Source organism: Mastomys coucha, unplaced genomic scaffold (assembly GCF_008632895.1).
Source record: "Mastomys coucha isolate ucsf_1 unplaced genomic scaffold, UCSF_Mcou_1 pScaffold23, whole genome shotgun sequence".
Taxonomy (NCBI): Eukaryota; Metazoa; Chordata; class Mammalia; order Rodentia; family Muridae; genus Mastomys; species Mastomys coucha.
In genome coordinates this window covers 44,827,896-44,853,347 of record NW_022196906.1, presented here as the reverse complement: position 1 = coordinate 44,853,347, position 25,452 = coordinate 44,827,896, and the positions used below count along the sequence as shown (strand labels likewise).

The following is a 25,452-nucleotide window of genomic DNA, read 5'->3' as shown; positions in this document are numbered from 1 at the left end:
AAAAAAAAAAAAAAAAAAAAAAACCTTGGGAGAATTGTGACTCCAACAAACAATGCTTCTCCGTTTGTTTTTAAGTTTTTTGCATTTATGTATGTGTCTATGTATATATGTATGTATGCATGCATATATGTACATGGATATATGGATATATGGATAGATGGATGTGTATATGGATGAATGGATGGACAGATAGATGGGCACATTTATTTATTTTGTTGAGAGGGAAAGTGTGTGTGTGTGTGTGTTCAGAGAGGACACCTTCTCTCCTTCCATCAAGTGAGTCTAGAATGGAACTAAGGTCATCATGCTTGGTGGCAAGTACCTTTACCCTCTGAGTCATCTTTCCAGTACAGTGCTTCTCTTTTGATACTAATTTTGAAAATATAAATTCATACCAAAACAATGAAGATAGTGAGGAATATTTCGAGCATTAATTTGATTATTACATTTGCTCATGCATGATAAATGCTAAATAAATGCAGAAAACTGCATGTCATTGAACCAATCAACCAGTGCACACACCATGCAGTTACCCATCTCCAGCCCTTGAGCTATGGGTGATGAGCCACTTGCTGATGCACCTCTGGTACTGTGGCAGGCCTCACAGGACCCCTCACTGCTGCACAGATGCCATCTCAACCTTACAGACAAGAGCTACACCAGCTACCGCAGGTATGGCGGGTATGGCCTGTGGACATCCAGCAAACATAAACCTGCACTACATCTTTACTGGGATCAGATCACTATTTCTTCTTTCTTTCTGAGATAGGGTCTCATATATCCCAGGTTGGCCTTAAATGTGCTAGGTAGCCAAGGATGACCCTGAACTAATCCTCTTGCCTCCACCTTCCAAGTTACTAAGATGTGTCACCATGCAGTGCTAGGGATCAAACTCAGGAGCCTGTAGATGCTAGCTAGACAAGCACTCCACCAACTGATCTTTTATTAACAGAGTGTTTTAAGTATTGTACCCCTAATCCCATTCCCCATCAGTTTTGTGGGTTTTACTTCACAATGACAATTAGCTATTCAATGCCATCTTATAACAGAACTGTCTCTACTGATGTATGAGGAAAACTTTATTGACCAATCTATTTCTTCCTGAGACAACACGTGAACAAGCACCCAGCAACTCCATTTACACATCAAATCAAAGCCAGAGAAAAGCATTTTTCTCTAAGCTTCGTCCTCCATAGCTGTCTTCTCAAATGCCTAGCCACTGTTAAATAAAGTCAGATAAGTCTAAATTCAGATCCCATGCTTAAGAGCCAGAGTTATCATTTGTTTTGAAATAGTGAAAAAAAATCTGAATTTATCAAGAAAGACAACACTGAATATGTCTTTTAAATTCAGATCTAGTTTCTAGTATGACCCACTAAGGCCATTTAAGGCATAAACAATTATTTCTGCTATACAGTTCTGACAGTGTACTAGAAACCACAGCGCCTTTGCAAACCCCTAATTCCTGATATACTGAGGCCAGGGGACAGTGAAATAACAGAAACTGCCCACCTCCCCTGGTTTCCATGAAGACAGAAATAGGGAGGGACTGAATCATTTATCTTGGACTGTGAGCAGACTAAAACCTGTCACAAGAGCCCATGAGCAGCCAGTACACAAGCTGTCAGCATGCCTATAACCCAACATTCTGAGTTCTAGGCCAGGCTAGGCTACACAGCAAGACCCTGTTTCAAAACTGCAAACAAGGGCCAACATTATCTTGCTGGCAAACCTGATGACCTGAGTTCCATAGCCAAGAGCCACGCAGTGAAAGGAGAAAACCAACTCCCAAAGGTTGTTCTCTAACCTCTATATGGGCACACACAAACAGAGAATAGGTTCAATAATGATATGAAAAATGTAAAGCAAAAAACCACACTCATAGTTAGCATGTTCTGCAAAGATGGGGTGGCAGAATGGTGCTGCCATTCTATGACTGGTGGCCACTACCAAAAGGTACAAGCAAGGGTGAAGGAAAGCATGTGCTTCCGCCAATTAGGCAAAGGTGTTTGGCTGTCACACTCAGAATTCTGCCACTATTTCTTAAATAATTAAACATGACCAAAACCTTTAAAAATAAGTGATATTCTGTTTCTATCTAAATGGAGATACTTATAGAAAGAAGGAAAAGAGACAGAGTTAGCAAAGACTGCTCAGCCTGACAACATGAGCTGAAGCCCCAGAACCCATAGAAAGGAAGGAGAGAATCAACTGCACAAAGTCCTCTGACCTCCATACATGTTCGATGCTGAGCAATAAAGATAAAAGCCTTAAAGGGTAAAAGAAAAAAACCACTAAACAGTGGTTATCCAGTAACGGTGGTGTCTGGACAACAAAATGACTTTTTTTCTTGGCTGTAGCTGTCATTACTTTACATAATGAGTATGTGTTGTTTTTTTTATTGTCAGGAAAACAAATCTCTCTTTAAGAAGCTAGCTCCAAGAGATGAAACTCTAGTCCTACTCATATGGAATCAACAATAAGCCATCAAAGATTCCTACAAACTTCCAAAGGTCCAAAGAGCACAGACCGGCTGTGGAAGGCACTTTCCCTAGCACACATGAAACCAACTGAGGCTATAGCACAAAGGGATTTGTGGGGAACTCTCTACTGCAGGAACGTGGATAAGCACAGGGCTGGAACCAAGCACCCAGCAGATACGTGGGCTTGCCTGTCCTTACCTTAAATAGCCAGCATTTTGGTGACTCCTACTGGCACTATGAAAACCTCCCCCTCTAGGGTAAAGCTAATATAGAGTCAATCATATGTAACAATGTCTGATAGCAGGAAATATGAAAATATGATCTAACCAGAATCAACTACTATAAATTTTATATCCAGCTTTCTTTCACCATTATTATCCCAAGGATGAAAATGTTTACTACCTAAGTTTCTAACCCATTCCCCTCCTCATCTAAAGTCTCATTTCCATGGTTTCAATAACCTTCACTAGCAGAATATTCCAGAAATAAAAACTCATAAAGTGTTCAGGTGCATACTACTAAGTATCATGATAAAGTCTGTTTGACAGTTTGAATAAAAAATGACCCCCATAAACCCATAGAAAGTGACACTATTAGTAGCCATTGTCATGGTATCTCTCTTCACATCAATAAAACCCAAACTAAGCCATCTACCATGACGAGACCTCACAGTGCCATTGAGCACCTGAGTCATCTTTGTGTCCAGTATCTCCAACTGTATACACCACCTGCCCATTAATCTCACAGCAGCATCTTGGTTACCAGATCCAATAGCACAGCACATCAGTGTTCAAACTCAAGAAACTTTAATTTTACTCAGTAATGGTTCCGAAGCACAAAGGAAATGATGTTGATAATTTGGATATGACAAAGAAGCCAAAAAATATTTCCTTTAAATAAAAAAAGGCAATTTCTCAACTTACTGAGGAAAGAAAAAAATTTCTATTCTGAGGTTATTAAAATATAGTACAGTAAAATATTTTTAGAAAATATACTCATCCTTATTATACTTTCCTATTATAATTTTTCTACTTTAGAGGTGATAGTTTTTCAATTAAAATTTGTAGTACAGTAAAATATTTGGAGAAAATATACTCATTTTTATTATAATGTACTATTACAATTTTTCTCCCTTAGGGGAGGATGGTTTTCTAAGACAAGGTCTCACTATGTAGCCCTGGCTGTCCTAGAACTCACTCTATAGGCCAAGCTGGCCTCAAACTCAAAAATCTGCCTTGTCTTTGCCTATTGCTACGATTAAAGGTGTGCACCACAACGCCCAGCTGTTGTTGAACTATTAATGTGCCTAATTTATAAATTAAACTTTATCACAGATGTGTGTAGAAAAAAATTATAGCATGTCCAGAGTTTCATAGATCCCCTGGGGAATGCTAGAAAAGGAACTAGCAAAAGGTCAACGATGACACAGGCCGTTAGTCCCAGCACTCAAGAGGCAGGTAGATCTGAGTTCCAGACCAGGCTGGACTACATAGAGAGTTTCAAGACAATCATAATGACATAATAGAGAAACCTGTATCAAAAATCAGAGAGAAAGGGAGAGACAGACAGAGACACAGAGACAGAAAGAGAGGCAGAGTGACACTAATCGTAATCCCTAGAATAATACCATTGGGCTAGCTACTAGGTTTAGAACCCTATCTATCTATGTACTGCAATACATACGGAAGGGACGAGGGAGTTACCCACTTCACATCACTCAGGCACCTCACAAGGAAAAACTAACAAACCAGAAACAAGCAGATAAAGTAAAGGCTAGAAACTGGCCGTGCAGACGAATATTTCATGCTCTTAACAGAAAAGCCTGCTAAACAAGGATGTACATGCTCACTTCAAATCTGAGGAGAATTCTGATAGCCTGAGGTGGGAGACTCGTACTTCAGGCATCCCCGCATGGTCACCAACATAGGCACAGACACCGGGAAGGAAAAGGCAACCAGCACAGGCAGCTAAATGAAGAACTAGGGTAGGGAATGCTAACAGTAAGCGAGGAGAAAGATTAAGGGATCCTTAGTCAGGGGAAGAGCATGTGTGAGAAGAGCCTAAATACCAGACACTATGCTAAGTAAGAGTTCTGGAGATGGAGCTCAGCCCATGCAGAGCCTGGATCTCATTCCCAACACTGCATACACCAGGATACTCACACAAGAGAACTCCTAACCACCCTAAACCGATGTGACAGCAATATGCTTCGGAAGTCAAGGACAGGTCTCACTATGTGTATCTTCAGTACATGACACAACAGAAGCTAACTTAAATGCACAGACATCTAAGCTATTAGCTATTTAACAATATGTTGCCCAAAAACAGTGCTTTCCAACCGATTTGACAAGCGGTCTTTTACCAGCTACTAATGAGGAAGAAAGTGTCCTTTATCACTCTTACTGTCAAGCTTATTCACTCATTGATGTGCATGTCAAGGGGTGCACACACTCACATGGCACCATAGACGGCAACACCCGCCTTTCCCACTGAGCCACCTCACAGGCCAGCTCTCACCTTTTTGACATCAGAGATCCTACCAGCATTAAATGTCTAAAGTATTACCTTTCAAAAGAGCCAAATAAAATTCATAGGACTCTGGAGTGTGTGAAGGCAAGTAGGCAGAAGATCGTGGCACTGAGAGAGATTGCTCCATGGGCATCACTATGGGAACATCCTTTGTGGGTGTTCCTGTGCTAAAAGCACAACAAAAGGGAGCAAAAGGGAAGTCAAAGGTAACCTGGTCACTTAGAACTTCACCACCAAGTATTTCAACAGAACAAGGAGTTTCATTGTACTCAGAAAGCCAGCTCAAGACTCTCTCATGAGAAAACCTCAGCCCGCTCACGACTTTCTCAGTTAACTGAGCCGTATGCTTTCTGTAGACATTTAAGAGAGTAATTTCGAAAGAGATAATGCCATTCGCTTCCTCCAAGCATGCATCATTTCATATCTCTCTCTCTCTCTCTCTCTCTCTCTCTCTCTCTCTCTCTCTCTCTCTCTCTCAGAAATCGCTTTCTGAGATGCTCATTTGGTCAATGCTCCAATGGAACAATACCTAGAGATCTGGGGTGCATGTTTCTCTAGGCAGCAGCAAGAGAAGACTGGCAGGGCAGCCCTTACGTATCTGGAAGGCTCCTCTCGGTTCTGGTCATTCATGTGAGTGGGAACAATCCTAGTGGCCAGTGGTCCCTCTGTGAAAGGCTTTGGTAGCTGACCTCTGAACTCTGATGGAATGAACTGAAGCTGCCAACTGTCAGAGACACAAACAAGAAGAATGAAAAAAACACATGGTGAACATGTTGCTTAACACACAACCCTTCACCCCAGATCACCAGGAAAACATTTCACTTGAAGAAAACATGATTTCTGCTAGAACTTCACTCAGGGGGAAGAAGCAGAGGTCACAAGTCAGTCTGAGGCCACCAAGAAATTTAAAACTAAAGTTCTCTCAATCCCTTTACTGAAGTCTCTGCTTGGAAACCTGCAAGCAGATGGCCCCGAAAAAGGAGGGTCAGAATGCCAGGACCTCCCAACACAGGCGCACAGAAAACAGTAACAGGACAGCCACCAGGAAAACACTACAAGACTGGTTTTGTCTGGATAATCCTCAAAAGGCCTTCAGCTATGACACTATCTCAGATATAGAAGACAAGGTCAGCATTTAAAACACAACTTTCACCTTAATCCTTAATGACTGATACAAAAAAATCTTTTTTTTTTTAAAACAAAAAAAAGTCTATCTTACCAGGTGAGGGCTGCTGAATCAGCAACATCACTCATCTTACCCAGACTTCTTTTTCACCTAAAACGAGCCAAATAGGAAAGCCACAGAAGCCCAGGGTTGTATATAGCCACATCTAGCCCAGGATGCTGGTACATCTTAACCACAGCTCTCCCTACTACCTACATAAATCCATGTGGAAATTTACTGTTGAATGGAAAATAATCTTTTCTAGATCCATTCTTCTTGCCAGGGTCTCTATGCCACACTGTTAGAAGTGGTTCAATACCAACCGTAGAATGATACACAAGAAGACGGGCTTGGATAAAGTGCTTGCTATGCAAACATGAGGACCTAAGACTGGATCTCCAACACCCAAATAAAAGCTGGGTGTGACACTGCTAACCCCAGCATAGCAGAGAGAATACACAGAAAGATTCGGGGGTGGGGAGGGGCTTGCTAGTTAAATCCCCGAGCTCCAGATACGTCAAGAAGACCGACCCTCTCAAAAAATAAGATGGAGCTGGGCATGGTGGTACAAAGCTTTAATCCCAGGATTTGCAGGCAGAGACAGGTGGATCTCTATGAGTTAGAGACCAGCCTGATCTATGTAGCAAGTTCCAGGCCAGCCAGCCAGCCAGCCTACACAGTGAGACCTTGTCTCAAAAACAAAAACAAATAAAAGCAGCAAAGAGCACACACACACACACACAGCCACACATGCAGTCACACACACTCACACACAGCCACACACACACGCACTCACACACATGCATTCACACTCATACACAGTCACACACTCACAGAGTCACACACACATTCACACACACTCACACGTATGCACTGCTTTCACAAGTCCTTAGATGCCTGTGACTGGAAGTGTAAACCACAAACCTAAACAGGCAACCTACCCTAATTGAGAAGTTCTGGATGACGAGAAACCTTATCTCAAATACCCTGGTATTTGACATGCTGAGGAAAACCATCCAAAGCTACCGACCCTAAGGCCCCCACACACACTTGCACATGGGCACATGTACCCCCTCAACACACACACCACATATATACCTCCAAGTAAAAAAAATTTAAGTCCTCCAAAACAAATAAACTCTAACAGTCTTGCTATAGAATTGCTACTTCTTGATGTCAATTGTTGGGAAAGATGGCTAAGAAGTTAAGAGTACTTTGTTATTCCTGTAGAGAACCTGGCTTCAGTCCTCAGCACCAGCATGGACTCCAATGACCATCCTGAACTCTAGTCTCAAGGGATCTGATACTCTATTCTGGCCTCCCTGAGCACCAGGCATGCTTGTGGTACACATATGTACACGCAAGCAAAACACTCATGCATGCAAAAAATAATAAGTATCTTTAGAACTAACTAAGTAAGATGCTGAGACTTAAGAGACTGGAGAGGTGGCTGGGTGGGTAAGAGTGCTACTGTGCAAACTCACGGGCCAGAGCTGATGCCAGCGCCCACACTAACACACCAGTCATCCCATGCATGCAGTGCCCAGCACTGAGGCAGGCGGATCAGGAGGGTTCCTCCCCCAACTTGCTGATTTCTAGCCTAGCTGGAAAAACAGAACAAACAAAACAAAACAAAAATAGAAACAAAAAAACAAAGAGGCAGCAAGCTACAGAGCTCCAGGGTCACTCAGGAGCAACTGCCTCAAACAGGCAGAGAATGAGAGAGGAGGAGGGTCGATGGCCATCTATTTTTTATACACATACATGCACACATGCACACACATACATGGTTATATACACAGACACACACATGCATACATGGTCACATACACAGGTGCACACACACACACACACACACACACACATGCGTGCGCATGCATGCACAGGCACACGCACGCACGCACAGGCTCACACACACAGACACATACCGTGAATTAAAGGATAGCTTACTTGTCAGGCAGAAGGAAGCTACTGGGAAATCGATACCATTCTTTCCCCACACAGACATTCACAGGCCTGCCTTCTGGGATAGTGTGGATGGTTGGATCTGTGGCAATTCTGTAAAATTCTGGATATAAATCAAGAGGCCCGTGGTATCCTAAAAGGGAGAAGAGTTCATAAAAAACAAAGAAAAGGTTCTAGCTTTTAATTCATGCTAATATCCCCTATAACCTACATGAAATTTCAAGTGTGAAGCCCACAGCAGTGCAGCAGGAAGCCTGCTCTACCACCACAGTGGAAACTTTATTTTGCCAAATATAATTTGCTTTCTTGTTCTTTCTATATATTTACCCTCTAATTTTTCTCTTCTTTGGGCATGTTTTAGTTTTATGACTCCAAAAATGATTATTAAGAAATATGTAACCCTAAGAACTTAGTTCTAATTGTCATTACATATTTAGGCTTCATTGCATTAGCAGCAGCTATTTTAAAGGAGGGGAAAAAGAGAGATGGCTCAGCAGTTAAAAGCACTGGCTGCTCTTCCAAAGATCCCAGGTTCAATTCTCAGCACCCACAGGGCAGCTCACAATTGCCTGTAATTCCAGGTCCAGGGAATCCAATGCCATCTTCTGGCCTTCACAGGCATCAGGTACCCATGTAGTACCTACACATTCAGACCAAATATCTATACACATAAAATTATTTAAAACTAAAAAAAAAAAAAAAAAAGTGGTGGTGGTGGGGGCAATGCTATTGGAGGGAACTTGTGTTGTGACATGGAAAAGAAACAGTCTCCTTTTTAGTCCTGAGGTACGGAGGTCACATCCCATTCACGATCAAGTTACATGACTTCCCTTTGGGAGCAGCCTTTTCCCAGCATAAGTCAACCACACGCCACAAGTGAACCCTACAGTGAAGTTGTTTGTGAGTGTGAGTGAAGGTCCTCCCAGTACATCTACCTCTGAACAGAGCCACAGAGCGGGAGAACGACAAGAGCCCAAACAGGAAAACAGTTCCCAGTGCCAGCCAGCTAGACGTCACAGTGTAATGCTCCAGGCGGTATCGTTGAAACACAAAGTGGTAACATTTCTAGAAGGAAAGGCAACTGTATTGATAAAGAAGATACATAGCACCACAGAAACAATAAACATAGTCACACAGCATCACAGAAACACTGGGGAGGCAGAAACAGAACGAGGGGTGTGAGAAGGGTCTGAGCATTCGCAGACACTTGGTGTGGTACCCATTCCAAATTCAAAGACCAAAGCCAACTTCTTCAGCAATGTCCACTGGTCAGCCCAGGCGGCCAACTTGCCAAAAATGAACTCTAGTGTCAAAGGAAAATGATGTGCATGCTTTTGCTGGTGCATAAAGTTTTTATTTTCCTTTTTGGCTTTTCAAGACAGGCTCTGACTCTGTAGCTCAGGATAGTTTGCAATCCTCCTGCTTCTGCCTCTCAAGTGTGGCATTATCAATGTGAGTCCAACACCTGGCATCCAAGGACTTACAGTATTTACATATGGCAATACTGACATACTATGACAAAAGTTAAAAATGATCTATAGCAGGCTGAGCAAGCCAGGGGAAGCAAGCCAGTAAGGAACATCACTCCATGGCCTCTGCATCAGCTCCTGCTTCCTGACCTGCTTGAGTTCCAGTCCTGACTTCCTTTGTGATAACAGCAATGTGGAAGTAAGCCAAATAAACCCTTTCCTCCCCAACTTGATTCTTGGTCATGATGTTTGTGCAGGAATAGAAACCCTGACTAATACACATACCCAAACCTTAAAACATTATGCCAAGTGAAAAAGGCAAATCATAAAAGGATTTCATTCACAATGGGATGCACAGAACAGATACATTTATATGCAAAGGAGATTAGCAATAGTGTACTGAGGACATACAAATACCCTGACAAAGGAGTGGAAAACAACAGGTAAAGAGCACAGGGCTTTTGAGATGATAAAAACCTTCTAAACTAGTGGTTCATACATCTGCAAATAAAGCCATTAAGATACACACTTGGACACTGCCCTCCCTGGTAAGGGGCAGAGACAACTTGTAGATGGTGACGGTCTTATATCAGTCAGGGGCAGAGCAGATGGCAGTCCCTTGTGTATCCTAACTTGATGCCTGCCTTAGTGACCAAAGTTGTTTTATGCCTAGGACACATAAAAATCAAATTAAATCAAATACAGGCAGCACAGTGAGGGAGGAAGATGACAAATCCATGCTCAGCCACACCAAGGGCAGGGAAAGACACTCACAGACCTGCACTCGGCCCCACAGCATAGGGGGCCATAGATACACTGAGCCCTGCCTTCCACCATGCAGCACAGCAAGGGAGAAGGAAGATAGACCTGCAGTCCTGCACATGGCACAGATGGGCAGAGACACACGCTTGCCACTACGCCATGCAAAACAAACTGAAGATGTCACCCAGGGGCCCGCTGGTCACAGGGCCAGCCTGCAGCAGGAGCCACCACAATGTGTGAATTTGTGGTGGTGAGATGGGAGAGAAAGAGAAGAGGAGCAGCTTGTGCATTATGAAGAGAGATGGAACTGGAGACTGGAAAGTGGAAAGGAGAAGCCTGTTGTGAGTGGCCAGCCCTGCCTCCCGGGGCCATGGTGAGGACCATGTTCCATGACTATGCAGAAGCTGGGGTTGGTGTCAATGTCTACATGTCACGTTATTCTTGTGAACATATGTCCCTGGTTGGGCAGCCACTGGGGAACACATGGATGTCCAAGGGCTGTGCAGAACTGGTCCTGCCCCTCACTGGATATGGCTCTCTGGAGAGCTGGCCCTATCACTCATTGCTCACTGGCAGCAGCACTTGAAAACAGGCCCTGCACCTCTCCCAGGCAGCGCAGTGGAGCAGGCCCTAGTGGTATGGATATGGGGGTAATGCTCTCCTCTCTCACCACCCCCCCACGATTGTCAGGAAAGCTGGCCCTGCCCCCTGTGAATGGCAGCATTGGGTGATCTAGCCAAAGCACTACTGGAGAGCTCATCCTGGTGGTGCTGATAAGGGAGAGCCAGAGGGCTGACCAGCTCAGCTACCACCCAGACCCAGATTCAGCGCTCTGAGTTGGCCCACCCTAAAACCTGTATCATCTATGAATGGTTGGGATGCGTGCAAAGGCCAGTCCTAATGATCCAAAGCTGCAGGATCTCCACGACACAGGGCAACAGCAGGACAACCAGGAGGAGTCCTGGTGAGGATCCAATACTGAAGCCAGATGTTGAACTAGACCAAAGAAAGACTCACTGCAATGAACAGTTGCAAGTAAAGATGTGTGGACAAAGGGAAAGACTGTGAGACACCCTGTGACACACTACAGCTTCCATGATGAGACATTTTCTATGCTGTGTGTGTGTGTGTGTTTATTTGGGGGTGTGTTGTAAGACCAAAGGGCAGATATGAGGGGACAAGGAGATAAACATGCCTGAGATGTGTGATGTAAAACTTAAAAAGAATCAATAAGTTTTAAAAAAAGATATATACTTGGAAATGCTGAACTCACACTTTATGAGTTCTCATTAAATCTGTTAAAAACAAAAACCTATCATCCTATTTTTTTTTCTAACTGACAAATGCAAATGGTAGCAAGAGAGAGTTCCGAACTGCTAAGGTCATAAACACACAGAATCTAACAAGTGTAAGATTACCTACCAGAGAATTGACCTAGACCAGCTTTAAATCAGGATTTCAAACTGTCCTATACTGCTAACTGTCTGATATAATCCCAAAGTCCTGGTCATGTCTGATTCTGACATTCTGTGTAGTCTGCCCTAGTGCCACCATATACAGTGGGCTCATATGATAAGTTAAAATATTAGTAAATGGACCCTGTTGACAGGAGACAAACATTATAACCAAAATTGACAAACAGAGTGAAATGCATCCTTATTAATACACAAAGCTTTTAGAATCTGATCTGAACAGGTTTTATGTTAAGGATAGAGATGTACTCTGTAACTTGTCTTTAAGTGTTGTTGTTGTTGCCACTGTTGATTGACACGGGTCTCACTCAATAGTCCTGGCTGGCCTGGAGCTAAGGCCACAGACATTCACCTGCCCTTAAAGTTTTACAAGCAATTATATAATAAGTCAAACAAAATGAGGCAGACAAACATTTCCCAGGCACTCACCTGCAGTGCAGAAAGAGCGACAGCGCCACAGAGACATATGAGTGGGTAAACTGGGAAGAGAAAACGCTCCTCTTTGTGAGGCTGCATGAAGAAAATTATAAACCAAATATACATTGGAGCCAAGGTCAGCCAATATGGGTGTCCTAAATTCTGAACTGCAAGACAGAAAAGCATTTCCATCATCACATGAGAAAAAAAAAAGTATCATTTCTTTTTTATTTAGATGTGATACTATGTCCTAGGACATCCCGTAAAATATCTCAGCTTAGGAATCAACACTCATTCCAACAGTCTGTTGACAACAAAAGGAAAGGAACACAATCCTTGAGTTTTTCCAAGAGGTCTAGAGCTTAGAGGGAGGTATAATGTGCTAGATTGGGTTAAAACACCCGGGAAAGTACAGTTAATGGATAAGAGAGCTTACTAAATTCTAGCTGGGTACACATGTCGCCTGTAATGTGGCCTGCACTTGCACTGAAGACTCCTCAAACTAGCCAGATCCACTTTTTGAGTAATCCTTTTATCCACACACCAGTGGGTTTGTTAAACTAGGCATGGATAAAAGTGGGGGAAGTTCAATTCCTGAACCCTTTCTGAGGCCCCAATCCAGTCTGCTACGTTTTGTTTTGCTGTCCAAACTGGCTTCCAAACCCTTATTCTCTCGAGTGCTAGGATTACAGGAGTGTCACCACGTTCAGTGACACTGTTCCAGAGCAAACACAAAAATACTCTAAAAGGAAGTTTCCTGGCTATGTTTTCTCTTTTTCTCTAAAATATGCATCTACTCCAAATCACAATAGTAGAACCAACATGTACTTAAAGAATCTGGAAGGAAGATGGTGAATACAAGGACATTGTTGACAGTGAGAGATGCACACGGAATGCTGACAAAAGTAGACACACAGCACCCCCTGCTGTTCCTTATGTCTATAGTGTGACAGTCAAGAGCCTTCCCAGTGTCTGATTTATTAGCTCCCCAGACCAAGTTTACTCTTTGGAGGTAAACACTCTTGACCTTCTAATGGCTCAGTGGGTAATGAGATTTGAATTGACATGTAAGCCTGACAACCCAAGTTCAATCCCCAGATCCTGCCTCCCAGAAGTTATCCTCTAACCTCCACACGTATGCTACATGTCCCTCCCTTCCTTTTTCTTCCTCCACATCATCCCTTCTCCCCATCCCCACAAATCACTGTCTAAATCTTTTTAAATGAGTGAAGATCCCCTCACTGTCTAGACAGCACATGTTTTCTAAACCATCAGGAAGAGCAGCTGAAACGGGTGAGAAGGGAAGATCAATCATGGGGCATCAGATCCAGCTGAGAAGTCGACAGCTAAATCTTCCCTAGTCTCTCAGGAATTTGGGCTCAGATGTGTCTTCCACAGGGCAGGTGCCAGATACTCAGTTCCACGGCTTGAGAAAACAGCAGCTTCATGAGGCCCAGTCCAGGCTTTTTCCAAATGTCTGCTTCCCCAGTGACAGCATAACCACACTGACATCCTTCCTTTAAGACAGTGGTCCTCAGCCTTCCAAATGCTACAACCCTTCAATACAGTTTGTCATATCCTGATGACCCCTCAACCATAAAATTATTTTCATTGCTACTTCATAACTGTAATTTTGTTACTATTACAAATCATAATGTAAATATCTGATATGCAGGATATCTGATATGTACTCCCCAAAGGGGTTGAGAACCACTGCCTAAGAGGCTATAATGCTCTGTCTTATTTAATTCAAACAATTAACCAAACATTAACATAGGTTCATATAATCTATAAATGCAGACTGGAATCTCAGTCATTCAACCATTTCTACAGAGAGAAAATGGAAACTCAAATAAGCAGATTTTCCACTTACTACACAACCTGCTACTTGCTTTCTCCTCCCCCAAACCAACCACATCTTATGCCACTCACCATGGAATCTCTGTAGCAGGTACTCCATAAGAAAAGTCAGTGGCAAAACCAGAAGAGCCAAAGCAAAGGCAACATTGAAATTCAGAAATCCATTGATTAAATAGAAATACCATGGTTCTGTACCTGAGGGAAACGGATGGGAAATCATTAGTGATGCCTCCAGCTCCTGTTACAGCATTTGTAACTTCCTTACTCTTCTGCTCAAGTAACGGCAACAATCCAACACTCAACTGAATGAAAACCTGCAAGCCTGGGCTTTCCCCAGTGCTCCGCCATGCACAGGAAGCATGAGAGCAGGAGACGGAAGAGCAGACTGTCTAAGATGCTGTGGATGTGTACCTTTGGGTTTAGACTATTTCACTTTATTCCCATCAACAGGAATTTAGTCCATCATCTCCTCTACCATAGAGGATGCAGAACTGCCCACTAATACAAAACAAACAAACAAAAAAGACTTTATATATTCATGTTCATTTAAGAAAATACTAGTAGTGATGTATTATTTTTAAGTATACAGCTAATATGTTTGGAGTTATTTAAAATTTATATTGAGAAAAATGTATTTTCACTATTGCTGTAGATGAGCATCTACATAAAACTGTTAAATTGATTGTTGTTTTATATCAAACAACTTTTATAATACTTATTTTTATTGTTATAATATTTTATAAATTTTAAGGAATATGACAAAAAAGATATTGTAGGTATTGACGTGAGGATCTATGGGAAGAGCGGTAGTACAAAAGGGGAACAAGAATGTGATTCAATTCTATTTAATTAAAATGTTTTTAAATGTTAAAAAAAAAGAATGTGATTTAATTCTATTTACTTAAATATGTTTTTAAATGTTAACAAATTCAGATAAATTGAAATCATGTAACTTTTCTCATCATAATGCAATAAAAGTTTAAAAAAAAAAAGAACTATCCGCTAATAGTTATTGTACATACCATAACTATGTATAGATTTAATAAAAAGCAATAGTTTAACATTGTGTGTGTGTGTGTGTGTGTGTGTGTGTGTGTTTTATGTGTCTGTGTGTATGTGCAGGTGCTCATAAAGGCCAAAAGAGGGCATCAGGTGCCTGGAGCAGTGGTTCTCAACCTGGGAGCCAAATGATGCTTTCATGGGGATCATAACACATCCTGCATTTCAGAGACTAATATTACAATTCATAATTTTAGCAAAATTACAGTTTTGAGTAGCAAGGAAAATAATTTTATACCACATGCATAATACACAACACATATTAAAAGGGTCAGAGCATTAGGAAGGTTGAGATTGCCTGCCCTAGAACTGTAGGTACATGTGGTTATAAGCTGCCTGACTTAGTCACCTCTATGAGGGCACCAGACACTTTAACCACTGAGCCATCTCTCCAGCCTCACCAGCTCTACCCCCCAGCCCTGGCTACAGATTATGATCAGAGACCAGGTCTTGCTCAGAACTCAAAGGACACTGAAAGAAGCAAAATGGCTGAACACATCTCATTCACACTAGTTTTTATTCTGTAATTCAAAATCCTTAAGCCTGAATGATAAGAACTAGCCCCCTCCCTGCACATTTAGCCGTTTTCTTATCTGCTTTTCCCTCCGTATGATTACTTCAATCAGGCAGTGGATGACACATGAGGGCTTTAATCAGTGTGTGTTGTGACATCTGCCTTGCGCCACAGCAATTCCCTGCAATCAGCATTGCTTAAAAAGGGGAGGCAGAGAGCACTCAAAAACCTAATGCTTTGTAGCTTGCACAGCAAAAATAAGGTCAGAAACTAAAATCATAATGCCAGAGACGCTTGGAGGAGTGGGAGGGCTCGCTGAGGAAGGGCCTGCTTCAACTGTGTTCCATCTCTGGGTAACGTTCACTCCTGCTCAAAGACAACTAAATGGTTAGGAATGAAAGTCTGTCTCAAGCAGGTCATTCAGGATGTCTTTAATCTTTCCCCTGTTAATCACTGAGTTAAATAAACCCTCTGGATGATTATAATTTTAAGGTAGAAAAATGTCTTCTCTGGGTTTCAATTAGTAGTGGCATTTTTTCTAAACTGAATCCTTTAGGACCCAGCTTCCTGAGAGGTGACCATCCACTCTCCCACAATGAGAAGACAGGGCAACATTTGACTCACTGTATTTCTTAACAAAAGTCTAGAAATCTGGGCCTGTGGATAAAAGAGACTAGGAAGAGAAAACAGGGCCTTGTCTGTGGAGCCATAACGATGCTAAGCGTCAGTAAGGGGAGGCTGCCTTCTCTCTGATTCTTGCTCATATAGATGCTTTCTCGGTGAGCACCCCCATTTCAAGCAACTGTCACTATCACCACTTACTATACCATATTTCCCATGTGATTTTGATGAGCTCACATATCAAGTTCTCAGCTAGTCTGTGCACATTTCCTAATAGGCTTACTTCCCTGAAGGATGGAGCAAGCACTGGGGAATAAGCCAAAACTGAAGAAAGGTCAACTGACCAAAAAAAAACAAAAAACAAAAACAAACCAAAGCAAAAAACAAAAAACAAGGCACAAAGGGACAAAAGGAGATGAATTTGAATTCTGCTAGCTGGTGTCCCCCATGTTCAATGGCCTGCATGTCCTGACACAGTGTCAGTTTCCATCTCAGGCTTTACCATGCCGATGCTCACAAGGCTGAGCTTCAAGTTAACAGTGCAAGAAAACACACCTCAGTTTGACAAGCTGAACATTTGGGGGACGGGGACACAAGAGGACTCTGCAGCAGGCTGGTCGCCACCAGGGATGACTCTACAGTAGAGTCCTCTGTAGGGAAAGTGCCTCAGTTCCTTCCACTCAAATGAGCCAAGGGAGTCTTCAAAAGGAAGGACTGCTGTTTTATCAATCTATAGACTGAATGATGGGGGACCTGTTTTAAACAGGCCTATAATTTTATATAACAGTGAGACCTGTTATGTAATAGGTCTTCTTACAAATGTCACACTGGCACCAAGAAGCCACGATAAGCAAGGGTAGAGGCTGCAGGACAGCACTGCCTGCCAGTCAACTCTCAGCAGGCGCCATCAGACCCCCAGGAAGCATCATGCTTCAACTAAAGAATAGAAAATGGTGTGCACTGTAACAAAGGCACTCGCTCACCTGGCCTTCTGAAACCTTCCCTGGGTAACAAGAGGGATGTGACAAACATCAACAATCTAAGGGATCCTGATCTTAAGGTGCAAAGCGCAGGTCTGGAGAAAACCCAGGGTTCTCTCTCTGTTCCCTCCCCTTGACATGTGTTCCACATGAGGAAGAAGTACCATCCACTCACCAGAGAGCGACATCTGAGAACTTGAAACTCTACCAGAGGCAAAACTCAGTATTTCTGACCTCTGACCCCCATAAACATGTTCTGTCCATGACTCTGCAGCTTTAGTCTACACTGCTCTCTATTTCCCTGAATGCCAGAGTCTTGTCTTTTCTTTTTTTAAAAAAAAAATCCAAACTCTTTCTCAACAAGGACTTGGCGGCACAATTATCCCATGTGAAGCCCACTGCCCATGTGTGCATGTCACTCTATCATCCACACTGGCCAGGACTCCTGATCATCTTACAGCCAAATGTGCAGAACTTCAGAAGTGTAACTTCTCAGCCGTCCTTTGGGTTGGACTTGCTCTCTACATCTTGCAACTCATACTCTCAAATTTATTTTATTATTTATGTGCATGAGTGCTTTACCTACATGCACATGTGCATGCCTGGTCTGTGGAGGCCAACAGAAGGCACTCCATCTCCTAGAACAGGACTTAAAAGGTGTGAGCCACCATGTAGGTGCTGGGGGCTCAACCTGGGTCCTCTGCCATTTCTCCAGCCTCATGTTCCTTCTTTTTATGAGCTTATTCTGTGGCCTCAACGACCAAATCCCAGAATTTTATGAAGGATATTTTTAGTGGAGAAAAAAAAAAAACAAGAAACATAAGCATACAGAAGCCAGAGAACCCTGGGCTCTCACCATGTCTGCGGTTTTGTTAACCATTTGCACGTTCCTCCTTATCTCGATTTCATGTCCTCATCAGGAAATAAAGATAATGCCTAGCTCATAATTTTTCTAACAAGAAGATCCCAATTCGTATAAAATTTCTGCCAGATAATAGCTAATTCAGTAAGCCTAAGACATCACATTAACACCTGGGGTGGGGGGGCAGAGGGTTCTTTCCCCTGGCTTTAAAAACAGGGGAACCACCTCAGGTCTGGAATATACGCTATTTAATGCTGGAAAGATAGCTCCGTGGCTAAGAGCACTTGCTGCTCTTCCAGAAGACCAGAGTTTGGTCCCAGCACCCACATCAGGCAGCTTATTCCAGTTTCAAGGGGTCCGCTGCCCACTTCTGGCCTCCAAGGGACCAGGCACTTACATGGTACACTGACATACATGCAAGCAAAACACCCACATACACAAAGTAAAATTTTAAAAAATTTTAAATGCTATTTAAGCCAACAAATTATAGAGGACCCCTTTGATACCAGAAACAATAAAGAGGCTATTTCCATACTTACAATCTAACAGAGTCTCAAGTCACCTTGCTTATGTTTGAAATGTCAACCTCTGCTATAAAAGGAGTTTATAACCCTTGTATGTAGGTTGGACACGTAGGTCAGTGTATGTTCCAAACCCTGTTTCTATCTGTGGCATCTAAAACAAACAAGCAAGCCAATCCTAACGTTCACCCTTTCCTACAAAGCAGTGCAGACCTGAGAACCAACATAGCCCTGCCCCAGCCCCACAAGGCCTGAGAACCAGCATAGCCCTGCCCCAGCCCTCCGAGGCGGCTCCTGTTCTTCATTCCAGGCTGGACTGACTAGAGTCAAATGAAATCTGATAAATAATCCAAAAGAAGCAATTTAAAGCAATCAAAGTGTCCCTAGTTGAAGGGAGACATCTAGAGGCTCCCAAAGCAAGCTATTGGTTCAGTTGGCCATCGCCAAGCAAATACCAGACATAGAAGCTTACCTGAGATACAGAGAGAATATCAACCTGACTCCTAACAAAGCTAGGATATTTAAATACAGGGGATGCTCTGGAGAGACCTAGGACACTGGAGGAAAAGGAGCCACGCTAATCTCGCTAATCTAGAAAAACCTCTAACTCATTTGTCCGTAACTATCACCAGCTCAGATGCCCTCAGAGGTCAAATAAAACAAGACTGGAGTGGGGTGGGTAAGAGATGGAGGTACCCAGGTACCTGGAGACACATCCCAGAGGAAGTACAGCCCTTTAGGTTTATTTTCATCTCACACTCTCATGCTGACTTTACTCTCATTTGCTCCCTTTATAGATTTTCAGAATTTCCTTTCCTGAAGAAAAACTAACATCAGATGTGTGCTCATAGAAATCGTATGTAGGAATACACTCCTAAAAGTTAGAAATACTACACAAACGTGATGGAACGGTTTTTATTTTCTTTTTGCTACTGTAATTATTTCCTAATAATAGAAAGCTTTGTTTCTTTATTGTTATTTAAGATGGGGTCTCATGCAGCTCACCTCATATAGCGGGCCGCAAACCCGCTATGCAGCCATGCTATGCAGCCAGCCTTGAGCTGCTCCTCCTCCTGCCTCCAGCTCCCCAGTGCTGGATCACAGGCGTGTACCATTGCAACCAGCTCAAAAGTGGTTGATAACTAAAAAGATGAACAAGCCTGGAAGCTCAACTCTGTAATCCTATCACATGGGAGGCTGAGGCAGGAGGACTGCTGCAACTGTGAGGCTAGTTTTGGCTACAAAATGGCACCTTGCATTATGCTATTCTCAAAGCTCTCTAAGTCTGGATCTGGGGACAATGCTCTGCCACACTGACTAAGGAGATACAGTGGACAGTGCTCAGCAGCACATAGTCAGTCAGTGCTGATCACCACACCAGCTAAGGAGACACAGTGGACAGTGCTCAGTAGGACAGAGTCAGTGCTGATTGCCACACCGGCTAAGGAGACACAGTGGCTTTGCTTTCACTGCTTACAGAGAGAAGCTCAAACTGCAGAAAAGGACACTGCACAAAACACCACATTTGGCCAGTGCATGCTGTTACCCCCTCATACTCAGAATGTAGGAGGAAGATCACGAGTTCAAGGTCAATCTGAGTTACAGTTGAAGCCCAGAGAAGTGGAAGGAGGGAGAAGAGGAGGGAGAGGAGGGAGCAAGGGAGAGAGGGAGAAGAAGGGAGGGAGGGAGAGTGGACTTGATGAAATGAGAGAACTGGATTAAAATTATGAAATGCAGGTTTAAACTATTTTCTACTTTTCCGTCAAATTTTGTAAAGCCTTACCGTAAAGATCAGGTCCATGAGAAGTAAAGACATTATACAAAACAATGTTGAGAGGGGCAATCACCAACTTCCCATAATAGTAGCTGTCAATGACCACCACGGGCACCTAAAGCAGAAGGAAAAATAGCAGATGAAGTTCTCAAAATGCTAGTGGAAAAACTTGGGAATAAGAAAAAAATGAGCCCCTGATGCCTCCCTCCCCCAGCAGAAGCCGCTGAAAGCATGTAAGCAAAGCAAGACAAAAGGAAACTCACCAGGAAGAGAATCAGGGCCACCAGGGACCAGCCGAAGAAGCTCTTCCACCTGTGCTTCATGGCCAGCGAGTCAAACGCAATGGGTAAACTGCTCAACAGAGAAACAAAGTGAGCCCTTAAGAAAAGCACACATACACCCATGCTGAGCAGAGAACAAAATGGCTGTCCCAGTGGCAGAGAAGGAAGGAAGCTGTTATGGGACAAGGTGTCTTCTCAAAAATAAGCTAGTCTTTCCTTGGACCCATCAGAGAGGGATGCATGTCACAGGAGGACCCCAAACACAAGTTCTAAACTGCTGGACCAACGTGACAGTGACCTGTATGTTTTGGACACATAAGATATATTCACTATAAATGAATGTACACTTGTTATCCTACACATCACAAATAAATACTGACCTGACTCTTCTGAAATTAACTAGGGTTTAATTATATACATTTTAACTTCTAAATAATTTATTGTTGGGGGGGCTCTGTAGGCACACGTGTCATGGTGTGTTTGTTGGGGTGTGTGTATGCATGTGTGGAGGTCAGAGAATAACTGAGGAGTCAGTTCTGTCCCTTCCACGTGTATATCAATTCCAGGACTCAAACTCAGATCTCCAGACTTGCACAGCAAGTGCCTTTACCTGCTGAGCCAACTCTCCAGTTGCTTTCCCACTTCCCTTTCTGAGACAGGGTCAGCCACAGATCCTAGGGCTCCTCAATTCTGCTGGGCTAACTGGCCCATGCTCTAAAAATGCATCTGTCTTACCTGACACAAGGATTTCAGGAGCACCACCACACCTGCCTTTCAAGTGGCTGCTGGGGATCGAACTTGAGTCCTCACACTTACAAGCATCATCCCCCAAACTCCAGCAACTCCTTTTACCTCATTGAGTCCGCTTTGTCTGTGGCTGTGCTGCTGTCCTACACACTCTAGGCAGACATCTACCTCTGAGCTAGACCTAATAGGAAAGTGCTTTGCTGTCTTACACACTCTAGGCAGACATCTACCTCTGAGCTAGACCTAATAGGAAAGTGCTTTACTGTCTTACACACTCTAGGCAGACATTCTACCTCTGAGCTAGACTTAATAGGTAGATACTTTTTAAAACATGAAATACTATATTTAAAGTAACCTTAATAACAACTAGACTATTTCTTAAGACTTTTTTAAAAAGGTCTTTTAAGATTTATTTTATGTATGTGAGTACACTATCATTCTCTTCAGACACACCAGAAGAGGGCATCAGATTCCATTACGGATTGTTGTGAGCCACCACATGGTTGCTAAGAATTGAACTCAGGACCTTTGGGAGAGCAGTCGTGCTCTTAACCTCTGAGCCATCTCTCCAGCCTCAAGATTTATTTTTTTAATTACCCATATAATGCATATTTGTATATGTGAGTGCTGGCACCTGCAAAGTCCAGAAAAGGTGGCAGATCCCCAGGAACTACAGTAGTAGGCAGCTGTGAGCCACCCAACATGGATGCTGGGAATCAAGTCCAGGCTCATTCTTAATCACTGAGCTATTTCTCCAGTATAGTCAACAAGTTAAGCCAGCACAAACCAGGAAGGAAGTAGTGGAAACAGAGGAGAAGGAGTGTAGGAGAGACGCCACGGTGGGTTAGAGCATGGGCTGCTCTTCCAGAGGATCCTCGTGGCAGCTCAGTTCCAGGGAAACCAATACCTCTTTCTGGCCTCCAGGAACACTGCATACGTGTGCACAGACATACATGCACCACTTGAACAAAAAATTTTTTTTTTCTTAAGGAAAGAAAGAGACAAAAGGAAACACTTCGATCTTGGGTGATAAGGAAAATGCACAGCACAGAATGGAGCAGTGTGAGAAAACAGGAGCACGCTTTAGAAAAGAGAGAGGGGATTCGCAGGAGAGGGAGGACAACCAGGGCTTAACACGGGAGACATGGTTGAGATGCACTGCATATGTATATGAAACTGCCACAATGAAACCAGTATGTATAATTCGTCTATGCTACTAAAGCATGTTAAAAAGCAAACACAATCTTTTTTTTTTTTTTTGGTTTTTTGAGACAGGGTTTCTCTGTGTAGTCCTGGCTGTCCTGGAACTCACTCTGTAGATCAGGCTGGCCTTGAACTCAGAAATCCACCTGCCTCTGCCTCCCAAGTGCTGGGATTAAAGGTATGCGCCACCACCACCCGGCTGCAAACATAATCTTAAGGGCAAATTACTCCAAATCTTAGTGCCTGTTTTCTCATTTATGAAATACTAATTATACTGTATTTTTCTTGCAGAGTTGTAAGATTTAGAAACAAAAATATGTGAAGGGTTTGGCAATGCTAGTAATGCTAACATTCAGCAGGAGATAGGTAGCTGTTGTTCTCTTTAGGATAAATCACATCAATGAACAATAAGAATAATATGTTTTTGATCCCCAGAGTCTTTGTCAATCAATCCATTCCTTTTAACTTCAGATGCTGCTGCAGCAATCTGCATCTAACCTTAAGATTGACCAGGTACCCAGTGGTATACAGGAGAGGAGTAACTTTGGTTTCTTACCCAAGAGCTGCACTAAACGGCCACCCTAAGATAGCACCGGCTGCTACTCCCAGTACAGCAACAGGTGTCTTGTCCATATACCATCCGGTCATAGCGATCAGTGTGGTATACATGCAGAAGCTGCTAGGAAGGAATGCTGCAAGGGTAAAGAAATAGATGGAAAGAAATGAGAGTCTAAGATTAATGCTGAGTTTTAGAAGTTCATCTGCACTACAAAATGCCAATAATTATGAACATGTTTTGGGAAACATTCTATTAGAAACAAGCAGTAAGGCTGGAGTGCTTAAGATGCACAAAACCCTGGGTTCAATTCCGAGGACCACAAAAAAACTGGGCATGGTGGCGCACACCTATGATTCCAGCCCTCAGAAGGTAGAAATAAGAAGATCAGAAGTTCAAGGGCATCCTTGGCTGTGCAGCAAGTCTGAAGCTACACGAGACCCTGTGTAAAAAAAATATATACAGAAAAAAGGAAGGGAAAGAAAGGAAAGAAATGGGCAGTCAGGAAACACTGCTTTTCAAAAAACAAAACACAGTGATTTTTATTTTCTCACACCTGTGAGTACACAAGGCCATAAGTCCCACAATACTACAAGGAGTCTAGGAAGCCTTCTCAAGGCTCAGAGCCACATTCTGACCTTAGCTTAGCCCCTTAATTATCATATTAGCCATAACCTTGTTACAGTGTCTGTAGTCTGAACACACTCAAGGCCTTTGCCACAACAGCAAACTATTCCTAACAACTCTAAACAAAACTGTGGCTGTTTGTGCTTCATTAAGACCATCCCTGGAGGACACCCAGCAAGGGTCCACTCCAAAGGCTCTAGCTTTAGCAAAGCCTCTGCACACATAAGTGCCTCAACTGACACTGTAAAACTAAAGACACTCACAGGAAGGTCCCACAGACCTTCTGGATTACCCAAGTAAATAAAACATAAAACACAGAAGGCGTGACTGTCACAGAAAGATGGTAAATAATGCGGTCACTTCTAGCTGCCAATACAGAGTACAGAAGAACAGAACTGTCTGAGGTCTCTGCTAATCTTGAAGAAGCAGACAAACAGTGGCTGCCCAGTGTCCATGGGCCCTGGACCATAAGGAAAAGCAAGTGCTCCCTTTCAATGCAACTGTACAGGAAGGTAAACCCCCTCCCCTTAGCTGTCCATTTACTTACCAGATGATGAGCAGAACATGCCCGTGCTGAGCACCAGGAAGGCCAGCATCATTCGACTCACATGCAGCCCAAACTTCTTGCACACAGCCCTTGAAGAAAGAGAAAGACCATTAGTAGTGTAGATACTAAGAGACAGACATTGCAAAGCAAAGAAGAAATGGAGGCCTGTATGCAAAATAACATGTAAGACCTAATGTAAAACACAGAACTGTCTAGACTCGTGAGGAATTCCATGCATAAAAGAAACCCAAGCCTCTTATGCCCGACACCAAAAAGCTCCTTACTTAAAAGGAAATGGACTTAAAACTCATTAGGAATTTCATGTGTCTAAGAAATGGCTTCTTCTTTAAGAAAAGCTCCATATTTAAAATTATATCTACTATCAATAGGGAATAGCATGATATAATGAGAAATACCAGATATTGGATTCAGGCAGTTCGAATTCTGGCTCTGCTATTTACCAGTAGTGGCTAGAAATACAATCTGCAACTTGTAAGAAGAAGACAGCGACCACACCTACATAAAGTTTCTATGGGAAATAATACACGAAAAATACTTAGTAAAGAGCCTAGCACAAAGTTGTCCCATAAGTGGTTGTTCTCAGCACAGATGACATAAAAGCAGAGAGGGATTCCAGATCAGTGTGGTGCACGCCTTTAACCCAGCACTCGGGAGGCAGAGGCAGGCAGATCTCTAAGTTTTGGGCCAGCCTGGTCTACAAAGAGGATTCCAGGGAAGTCAGGACTACAGAGAAAAACAAAACAAAAGCAGAGAGGAATAAGAGGAGTTAAAGGCTTAGGCAGTGATGGGAGGAAGAAGAAGATGGGGAGAGATGAAGAAGATGAGGAGAGATGAAGAAGAAGAGGGGCAGAATAACCAAAACTAGAAATGTGTGATAATCCTGTGGGAACCTACTGCTATACTAGTTAATCAAAATATGTTATTCTTTAAAAAAAAAAGTTTCAACAGAGGTATCTTGCATAAGTTGCAATATTGTTCCCAGAAAACATGGATTATTACATGAAAATATCAACACCA

General features: G+C 42.9%; 1 protein-coding gene across 9 annotated transcripts in view; it reads right to left on the bottom strand.

Moving 5' to 3' along the window:
- Alg9 (ALG9 alpha-1,2-mannosyltransferase) overlaps positions 1-25,452 on the bottom strand; it is a 70,080-nt gene that overhangs the window by 27,042 nt on the left and 17,586 nt on the right. For 7 of the 9 annotated variants that reach the window (XM_031346110.1, XM_031346111.1, XM_031346113.1 and 4 more), the window contains 9 exons: positions 24,415-24,503; positions 23,241-23,376; positions 20,717-20,804; positions 20,463-20,568; positions 14,195-14,317; positions 12,275-12,429; positions 9,078-9,207; positions 8,128-8,275; positions 5,607-5,736 (listed from right to left, as the gene is read on the bottom strand). In XM_031346110.1, the coding sequence (XP_031201970.1) occupies positions 5,607-5,736; positions 8,128-8,275; positions 9,078-9,207; positions 12,275-12,429; positions 14,195-14,317; positions 20,463-20,568; positions 20,717-20,804; positions 23,241-23,376; positions 24,415-24,503 (1,105 nt within the window). Of the gene's footprint in view, positions 1-5,541; positions 5,737-8,127; positions 8,276-9,077; positions 9,208-12,274; positions 12,430-14,194; positions 14,318-20,462; positions 20,569-20,716; positions 20,805-23,240; positions 23,377-24,414; positions 24,504-25,452 lie in introns of all 9 variants that reach the window. The other 2 variants (XR_004111955.1, XR_004111956.1) reach the window with 2 other exon arrangements.